We start from the raw sequence: 10443 nt of genomic DNA on the forward strand, positions 1-10443 counted from the left end.
GGTAGCTCCAATAGCAAAACAGTCTTTGAAAACTGAAAAATGACATATTTTGTGCCTTTAATTAATGTTTTTCAATAAAATTCACATCGCAATGTGTTTTTATATGGACATAAAGAGGTCAAGCCAAAAAATAAAAATTCGATACAAATTTCCAAATTAGCGGAAAACGCCCGTTTCTCTGATTTCGTTATTTTATCGAGGACCTGATTTCACCACGCTGCTTCACAAATGAAGAAACAGCCAAGTCAGCACAGAAAACCTGTTGGTTCAGAAGATATTTTATTTTAACATTTGTCATGATCACATCAGACCCCACACATCAGGAAACCAGAGTCAGTTTGTTGGCTTCACTGCTTCTTTTATGTACATCATAAGAAAGGGTACGTCAGTTTCTACTCAGTGTGCATTCATCAAATATATAGTACCAACGAAAATCTTGTATCTGCTCAATCTATAAACATATCACACTGCTGTGAGATAATAATCCCTAATACTGATAGCAGTAAAGCCAGTGCTCACAGATTTACAAAACTTCAGAATTTAAAAAAAACCTTAAGATTTCATTAACAGCCTCAAAGCTAGTTTACAGAAACGATGAGATCAAAACAGATACTTAATCAAAACAGCATTCATTTGAGTGTACTACATCAGCAAACTTGAGAGGGTAAAATTCACAGGATTTTGTGACAGTTCTTCTGTTTGTAGCAACTTTTATCAAATGCTTAAAAAAAATTAAGACAGCAATCAGAAAACCCTAAAGCCCAAAAGCTGACTTGCAAGTTTTGACATAAAGAAGAAAGACAAAGGTTAACAGACAATAACTTATTGCTGTAAACAAAATTTGAATATCTTAAAAGCTATGTGCAACCTCCTTTCAAAAGACATTGAAGGTTATCTTCAGTGCCAATAGTCCAATGCAACCCAATATCTTTTAGTGATAAAATGACTGTTTTAATCTGGGTTCTCAAGGAGCAGAAGATCAGATGGACGGGACAGCGGTCAGTCTCCGGGAAGCAGCAGACATCAGAGGGCTCTGAGACAACATTTTGGCCGACCTCTCCTGTGTCTGCTCCAGCTCATGCCACCGGCTGGCCTCGAGGGCTTTCTGTACAGAAAAATGAACAGAAATGCGTCAAACATTGTTTGGAACACAAACTGATGATTTCTAGAGATTTGTCAAAGAAGCCAAAGTTGGCTTCATTTTCTTTTACAGTTTATACCTTAAGAAAGTTACTAACTAAGGCAGCAATGCATGTCTTTTCTAGTATTCTTTTCAGCACCTAGATCACAAAAAATTCATATGAGACAGAAACCTCAGAAAGTGTAGGACAATCACGCTGATAAAACAGCATTTACACAACAAAATTAAAAATGTATTTTAAAAACTAATCTGTAACCAGCAAAAGTATTTTCTCCAATTAATAAGACCAAGTAATGCCCACCACATTTCTTTTGCAGAAATTCCTTCTAAAATGTGTTATGATATGCTTTAAATCTTTTGTTTCTATCTACTCACAATAGGCCAAAAAAAGAAAAGTTAAATGACCAATAACAAAAAAATATCAAAGGGTTTTAGAGATTCAAGAACAGGGAATCCAACAAGGTAAAGTATCATGCACATGGACAATAAACTTTTGAAACAGACTCTTCATAAGAATATTAATCAATGAAATAAGAAAATGAATAATTCAGGCACATGTTGAACACAATTAAAGAAACAGGTTAAGTTAAAATTCTGTTGTTACCTGCAATCTATTTCAATATTTTTGTCATGGTAGAAACAAGCAAAAATGATGTGAAGCTTACAAACTTGATCAACAAGTAACAACAAAGCCAGGTAACATTTCTAAGAAAGTGAACATGAAATTATTTTAAACACTTTAAGTACTAAGAAGGATGATGCAATGTCAGACATGTGAGAAATAAAGAAAAAATATCAGAAGCAGAAAGAGCAAGGCAGCAGCGTTGTGAGTAAAAGAGTCGTTGTGAGTAAAAGAGTCGAGGATAAGAAATAAGAATTTGCACAAATAAGAATAAGAATGCTAAAGCCAGATACACTCAAGTTGCTCAAGTGTCTTATAAAAAAATGCAGAATTTTATTCAACACATGGACATTTCTGAAATTATATGTCTCTGACATACTAAATAAATATAATCATGTAATAAGAACTACAGAGTCCTATGCCAAAAAAGATCCAATGAAGAAAGGATATTCACTGAAAACTCAAGTAACTAAATGAATAAACAAGTCAGAAAGTGGCAAAAGAAGACAGTAGACATTTCAGTTAACAGAAATGGGATCGGAAAAGTAAATTAAATTTTTAGAAGGGTTCTCAAAGAGATTTGACAGAAGAGTCAGCTCGATAAACTCATTTCATTACTTCTAAAAATGTCAAAGTGAAAACAGTGTTTTTGGTCCCAGCTCTATTTTAAAATTCATTTCACACGGGTATAAAAAAAATTGCTTTATATTAATGCAAAAATCTGATCCATCATAAGCGTAAAAAACTAAAGGTCAGTTCTCCATTCGTTGCTTCCACATATCTACTTTCAGTGTTGGCACCCAATTTGCCCTGCAGGGCTGTGGCCAAACCTTTTGTGTGATGAGTGTGGTTGTCCTGCGAGCAGACATCATGGAGGGCTGCAACTGTTGTCTCTGCTGCTCTCTCAGTCGCTGGGCACGCCTCTCCTGTACTTTACGCTCCAGGTCCATCAGTTTCTCATTACGGAAGGGGGCAGAGGCAGAGGAAGATTTCTTGCGATCTTCCAATCTGATGGTGGAGGACAATGCATTAGTTCAAAAGCTTTTTCCTCACAGAATTGAAAACAGCCTATTTGAATATAACCCTAACAGCTCTCACATCTTCTTTGAGGGGTCCACATTATAAGCTTTGTTAATATAAAATAAAAGTTTTCCCATTTTAATAAAAAATAAGTCACAGGGCTACACAGCTGTTCAAAGTTGTCACAGCTTGGTCACATTTCTTTCAAAAACCACTATGAATTCCACATGCCTTTTTGTTTTACCCAGCACTGTACTAAAGACTGTTGCTGAACTCAAGGGTCCCTTTCAAAAGGATAACCTCTCTGCTCTGCAAGCAATAGCTTGGATGTGAGAACAGCTTCGCAATGTTGTACATTTAGCCTTGAGTAAAGCACTAAAGCAACAATTTTGTAACATTGATAACACCTATGATGTTTCAATAAGAAATTAAATACCAAACAGAATTCATTATCAAATTAATGAGTAAATGAAAGCATGAATTCATAACAGATTCTGCTTTAATTTATAAAACACTTTCTTACAATCTTTCCATACATAGTTTGAACAGAGATTTTTTTAAATATTCGCAATTCATCTTTTCCTACATTCACAACAGATCGTTTATTCTACAATGTAAAAAAATCCTAGGATTTTCAGAGAAGCTGTACTTAAGCTCCTAACAAAACATTTAGCAACTGAAAATGCAATTGTTTTGACAGTCATATATTATCTAGACAGGAGTTTAAAAAAACACGTCTGAACTGACTTGAGAGCTGCAGCCCTGGTCTGCTCTGCACGGTGTTTGAGGACCATGTCCATTGTCTCTGAGAGCTGTTCCGCTTTAGCCTGAGGGATCAATGATATGACCATTGTCAGTTCGTAGTCATACATAAAACAAGTTGGCCCCCATGAACAGTAGCATCAATAAAAGAATGTCCGTAAAGGTATAGTACTCCGCAATATTTGTTCCAATACCTGTTTCAATGAAACGAGGACAGACCCTCCAATTTTACATTCATTTCAAATAGAACCAAACTTAGTGGATGTCGATGTAACTTACTCAAAAACTCAATGTTGCCCCATTAAGGGCTCGGACCATTGTTGCCCATACCACATTCTAGTTTCACACTAATTTAGCCTATTGAAAAGCCCAAAGAAATGGTCTGAGTCATCACATCAAACTTTGTAGAGATCACATAAGAAAGGAAATAGGTGGTAAACAACCCTCAATATGTGCAAATCGGACATGAATCAAAGGAATATATCTCATCAAAGAACTTACCTGCTTGGCATTGAGTATGTTATCTCTTTTCATTTCCTCTTCCTCCCGCTGTTTGTCTTTCAGGAGTGCCACTCTCTCCCTTAGCTATGTAGGTCACAAAAAAGAAAAAAAAACTCTCCAGTTTTTCAAGTTTTACATGAAATGAAAAAACCTGAATATCCAATATTTATGGTGAATAATTTAGCACCAAAAATTATTTATAGAAGCGAGTGCGCATGCACAAGTGTATATTAGGGGTGCGTGTTATGCATGCATCTAAACATATGCCTAATGTGCAGGAACAATTAAACTCCTTTTCGAACCCATTTGAACCTGCACAGATACTTTATTTTATCAAGCATTAACTACTTCGCAATATCAGCTTTTAAACTTTCAATTCCAAGCATTATGAGAAACAAATCACATCCTATTCATATCATCTGTTCACTACTTACTTTATACTAAGCAGCACGACCACTTTCTTCATACAATCAATTAATATTGAAGGATACTATTTTGGGATGATATTTAAAAATCAGGGAGAAATTGAAATCCAACAATATATAGAGACGGAAGTGTGGCAGAAGCTGACAAAAGTACAAAACTTGGGACAAAACCAGCTTCCACTCACCTCCAGGATACTCATCTCTCCCAGGAGTCCAGCGCCTGCAGTTGAGGCCAGGTCCACCTGTTTGAAACGACTGACTGGTGTGGCTTCCATAGCTCGGATCTGCTGGATCAGCTCCATTTTACACCGCATGTCTGCCTCAGCCTAGAGGGAAAAAAAGTGATGTTGTAATTCACTCACTGTTTCCACGACAGTTCTTTTTTAAAGCACCTTTCACAAAAATACACAAACAGCCTGACAATGTGAAAGAATTCTCTGCTTGCAAACTCTTACAAAATATTAAAAAAGCTCAAAATTGGATAAACTGCAGAAAATGTAATGTCAGCTTCTTGGAACAGATGACATAAAAAAAACAACGCAATTTTAGAGGAACAAAAAATTGACTATATTTTACTTCAGATTCAGCCAATGGTCCTGTTATGTTCTGAGTTCTCAGTAGTTCATTCAGTTTTCAATATAATGAGCGGACTTTGTTCCGGGCTAAATGTAACTTTTTTTTTATGTAGCCTCCAGGAAATGTTGAAAAATAAACAAACATAACTTTTTCAGAGTAACTAGCAGGGTAAAAGTCAGCAACAATATACTATCAAAAATTCACAAGTAAGAAAAAGCGAGAAAGGTAAAAAGCATATATATGCAAGGGGTACCGTTAACTAAATATAACAAAGTGAACTCACTTCTTCCAGGGCTTGTTTCATCAGTTCCCGGCTCTCCTCTGTGACTTCCTGCACTGTAAGTTTTAGAAATTTCAAGTTGAGTTCCAAGGATAATCAAAAACAAGAATTCACAAGAATTCACAACAATTCACAACACAAACTTGTCACAATTTATATTGCTTTTATAAGATTTTACAACAACAAAATACATGTAATTTCCTTTCAAAATCGATTTCATTTTCCATTTTTTGAGTCTCCCATTTTACTTCATCAGAACAGAACACTTTAACAGATTAGGCTCTAAATGCACACACTGAACAAGATTGAAAGGGTCTAAAAATATAACTTGTCTTTATCCATATGTACAAATCTAATTTGCAGCATTACCTAGTTTCTGCTTATACTCTTGAAGTCTCTTTTTAGATTCTTTTGCATTGCGATGGCCAGCCATTGTATTCTCAACAAGCATTCTGAAATCACAAAGTGAAGAGCATTCAACATTCAGAACCCTATTTTAACAAATCTGTCTGTATTACCCTCATACAGAAAGCAGACGAATAAAAAGTTTCACAAATATATCCTGATCAGTTTTATTTAGCTAAGGCTAACAAAAATGTTTTTTAAAAGTGTTTTATGGAAAAGGAACATATAAAAGCAGTTAAAGTTTAATTAAGGTAATCACACAGAAAGTGTATGAAGAAACCACCTTTTCATAACATTCCTCATGAACAAGAAATTATATCAGTGAATTATTAGATGAAGTTGTAATTGGTCTCTTGTCATTATAATACAGCGACTAAGAAAAGATGCTAGAGATAAGTTTAACTTTTCTTTCCATGAAAACGTTAAATGATTTTTCAAAACTAAAGACACTTTTGAAAAAGTTCCACAAATAAAAAATTCTGCTAACTTCATTTCTTTCTCTTCCTGGAACTTCTGCTCAAGATGTTCCCTCATCATGGCTGCTGTCTGAAAATCCAAAGATCAGTCTGAGTCAGAGGATATGCATTTCATCAGATGTACTGGGATTTAATAAAATGTGTAGGGTTTAATAAAGATACTACCAAAACCTCCGGATAAAACAAGAATGAAGGCTTCAAATGTTATGCTATTCTCTTTATTGTTACCACAAATAGGGTATCTTGAAGCATTTATCCATATAGATATATTACTTAGGATTTTAAAAAAATACAAAACACTTAACCAAAATTTACAGAAAAAAAATAATGCTGGAAGCATGTCTCAGGTCAAAAGCAAATTTGTAGGTTATGACATGTGTATGTTCATTGAAATGTCCATAAAATGATGCAACATCCCTTTTCAAAAAGAGAATCCATTAATATTTATCAGACAAGGTTGAGTGGCGAAGGAAGGTAAAAGTGCATTAATCTACCGTACCTGGTTCTTGATGTCTTGCACTTTGGTTTGGTTGTCAGCCATCAGATTAGCTCGCGCCAAGATGGCTTCTTCATGGCTAAGTTTACCCTTCAACCTCCGTTCCTCCACAGCAGATAGTTCAGCCTCAAGGTCCATCTGTCTCATTTCTGACTGCCACTTGAGGAAATCACTGGCGTCATATGCTCCAGCCTCCAGCTGTCTCAGTCTAGGGGCAGGAAACAAAATAGTTTAGTCATTACTTGCCTCACCCACATGAATAGCCTTGATGAGCAGAAAATATTACCCGTATCCAAGTATGATAATGCAGACCTTTTTCTAATGAGAATGTTAAGCCAGTAACCATGCCGCCGCGTGTGACATTTTTACCATGCTACACACCAAACACAGTCTGAGATGATGTAAATCCAGCAGCTGTCACTATAGGTGTTGAGATACACAGGGCCTGTCAGTACAGTGGCCCGAATTCAAAAGGTAAACAATAGTTTTTTGCTGATAAATTTGGTGAAAAAGCGTACCTCTAGATCTGAAACTGTTAAATGTTACAGAAGCTATTCTAACATAAAGTGTAGAGATGGATAAACCATACATGATCGATGTTACTGTAAGGACATACTTTCTGGAATTGGCACTATTGCATTTTTTTGTAAGAGATCATAGATGTCTACTTACTTTTTAACAACCTCCTCTTCCTTCTTTTGATACAGATTTCCTTCCCGAAGGATTGCAGCAGCTGTCATCTTCACTGGAAGCGGATCCTTTTTCTGAAAATGACAGTGGTGATGTCACGGAGGACAACAGTAAATTCAAGTTATGCACACTAACAGTAATTTTACATTAAGAGAATTATTAGTATTAAAAAGAATATATCTTATAAAATTACACAACTTGCTTATCAATAACACAGAGCAGATATTCGAACACAAATATTTAAAATGGGAGAAATAGAAAAATGCGAATAACTCTATGAATAAAGTATTTCCTAAAACAAACAAAAATATAATACCATTAGGTTGAGTACCAAAAAGCACTCTACACTAAGGTTGGGTAAAAGACATAAATATGGGAGAAACAGCAGCAAATTATCAGCTAATATCAGCTTAAAAGGAGGAAACAAAATTGCACAGCCCAGACAATATTAAAGTGGGTCAGAGAGCCAGAACTATACATAGAACTTTAAAAAAACAACTTGAAACTGAGAAAATTCTGTCAGGAAGAGACAAACTAATTAAGATAATACAAGCTGCTCAGAAAAAAGCAGAATTAGGAATAAGGAAAAGTCTAAAAGGTATACCAAATTGAAAAAGTGCAGAGGAAGTAAACTCAATAGGCTAAACTCTGAGGATGACAATGAAGATGTATGAACAGGAGATACTAGATTTTCAGAAAACCAATCACAAGAGAGAAAAGCTGATTATGATGATGCTGATGATGATGATGACGATGATGATGATGATGATGATGGTGATGATGATGATGATGATGATGATGATGATGATGATGATGATGATGATGATAATAATAATCATGTTGATAATGATGAAGATGATGACAAACATATAGACGTACAAAGTCAGGGGCCGGCCGAGCTTTGATCCTGTTTCCATCAATTTTATCATTTTCCTCCATTTGGATAATCTGTAGAATCTGTTTGGTTTTGTCAGACTTTTCTGGATTGGCACAGGAAAACTGGATCCTAGACGCTTCCATCAATCGTTCCTTTAGAGTGACAAAAAAAAAAAGAAAAAAACCCAAATAATCAAACTGAAAGCTGATTTGTGACTACATTTTAGTTTGCAAGATACTTAACAATGGTGCCATGCAAAGGTTTCCTAACTCGACTCCAGGGGAAAACGAATATCAATATCAAATAAGGTAAGAAAATTAAAAACCTCCTGACCCCTTTCCACAGAGTGCAAAGAAGAGCAGCAACTGCCACTATGATCTGCACAAAACAGTGCTAAATGAATAGTTTCCCTTGACTTTACTCAATGAGTGGACCCCTCATTTAACAGCAGTTTAGGTTTCTTACAGTATCTGAACCCAACACTCAAAACCTGTTCAAGACAAAAGTGCATATAAGGAAATTGCTAAGCTTTCCCATTCAATAAAGCGGGTGGAAAAGATTTTTTTAAAAGTCAGCTGTTAAGTCCCACGGTACAGACACTACTTTGGAAGACATAAAAGGCAGCAATTATAGTCCACTATAATCATTTGTGACCTCAAACATGACATTATTTACAGCCACATAATCTACTCTCACTCTCACCTCAGCTCTCCTTCGGTTCTCCTCCTTATGCCGACTCAGCTCATCCTGCTCTGTAGGAGCTCGGTACAAGGAATCTGGTGGGGGTTTGGATTTCTTCAGCTTTGGGACCTGACACACAAACACTTTTGCTTCAGACAGGAATTCTCCTATCTCCTAATAATATTCATAGCATGAACATATTGCCCAAATTCATAATATGATAATTTGAGGAAAGTATTTTTACTTTTATGAAAGGAAAACCAAAGAAAAGGAAAACCAAAGAAAAGAAATACAGAACAGTCGCAGTACCAAACTGTGCTTAGAGAAGGGAAAAAACGTCGACATAAATTTGCATCAGTCCATTGAAACACATTCAGTAACCCCTTTTCAAAAAAAAATAAAATCCAGTCCTTAAAGTAATCACATTTGAGTAAAAAGTTTGCTGCTAAAGCCCCAAAACAATAACATTATCAGAAAACAACAAAGTTTGTGCTTGTAGTATTCACATTTTATAGTTCCTAAAGCCCTCCAAATCAAATGCTTCACACGAGTTTTCTGACAAAACACCTCTGGAAAGTATTCCATGTGAAGGAAAGTCTCTAAACAATTTAAGAAGACACTATAAATGAACAAACTTTTGGTATTAGATCGACAAACACGACACATAAACAAGTCAGAGTGTATGGCATTAAAAAGTGAAAAATTTGATGAAGACATAATATTTTAAAGTAGCACAAAAAACATGTGAGACAGAGCCCAGTCACCAACACTTTTCATCAATGGAGAAAAAATGAAATGAGAAGCTGGTATTCCAACATATATAAAAAGTAAAATTGAAATAAGAGAATATGCAAGAAAACTGTCTCAATTCATGGTTTGGCCTCACACAGGAAAGTGGTGGGCAAACAAACAGAAAAAGAGAGGAAAATTAGCAAGTAAACAAATAATTAATGCTACAAGTAAAACAGCTGGGAAACCAAAAGAGAAAGGTGGACTCATTTGCTAGAGTGTACCTTCTCAGGTATGGGGATGCTCCGAGGCCGTGGTTTTGTCAAGTTGAAGGGGCTCGTCTCTGTACAAATAAAACAAGTAGGGTTTTTTCTCTTTTTTTTCACAACAATATGAATGGCTGACACCTTGTTGTTATTAAGACAACATGGCATTTTGACAAATCGTCTTCAGTTTACAACATGGCATGGAAAACATGAAGTCATAAAACTTTAGGGTTCTGCTCTTACCTCAGACATTATTAGATTTAGTGTTATTTCTATATGTAACATAATAAACTGAGTTTATTTTATATTCATTTGAAGTTCAAACATGATACAAAAATGCCTTCTCTTTTTCCCACTGACCACTAAAGCAGATGAGTAAAGTTGTCTTTCTGAGGACCTCCATGTCTGTCTGTCAGTCAGTCTGTATGTCTGTCAGTCTGTTTGTCTGTCTGTCTGTCTGTCTGTCTGTTTGTCTGTCTGTCTGTCTGTCTGCCTG

General features: G+C 35.7%; 1 protein-coding gene across 1 annotated transcript in view; it reads right to left on the minus strand.

Moving 5' to 3' along the window:
* Window positions 1-256: 256 nt before the first annotated feature.
* Window positions 257-10443, minus strand: part of LOC101853027 (cilia- and flagella-associated protein 99) — a gene marked incomplete in the record, with an annotated part of 20264 nt that continues 10077 nt past the window's right edge. Inside the window, 13 exon segments of the mRNA XM_035971983.1 lie at window positions 257-1105; window positions 2594-2771; window positions 3531-3610; window positions 4047-4130; window positions 4657-4797; window positions 5331-5383; window positions 5697-5779; window positions 6220-6278; window positions 6708-6912; window positions 7377-7468; window positions 8274-8423; window positions 8974-9081; window positions 9966-10024. Of these exon segments, the coding sequence (XP_035827876.1) occupies window positions 980-1105; window positions 2594-2771; window positions 3531-3610; window positions 4047-4130; window positions 4657-4797; window positions 5331-5383; window positions 5697-5779; window positions 6220-6278; window positions 6708-6912; window positions 7377-7468; window positions 8274-8423; window positions 8974-9081; window positions 9966-10024 (1418 nt within the window).

This window comes from Aplysia californica, unplaced genomic scaffold (assembly GCF_000002075.1).
Source record: "Aplysia californica isolate F4 #8 unplaced genomic scaffold, AplCal3.0 scaffold00552, whole genome shotgun sequence".
NCBI lineage: Eukaryota > Metazoa > Mollusca > Gastropoda > Aplysiida > Aplysiidae > Aplysia > Aplysia californica.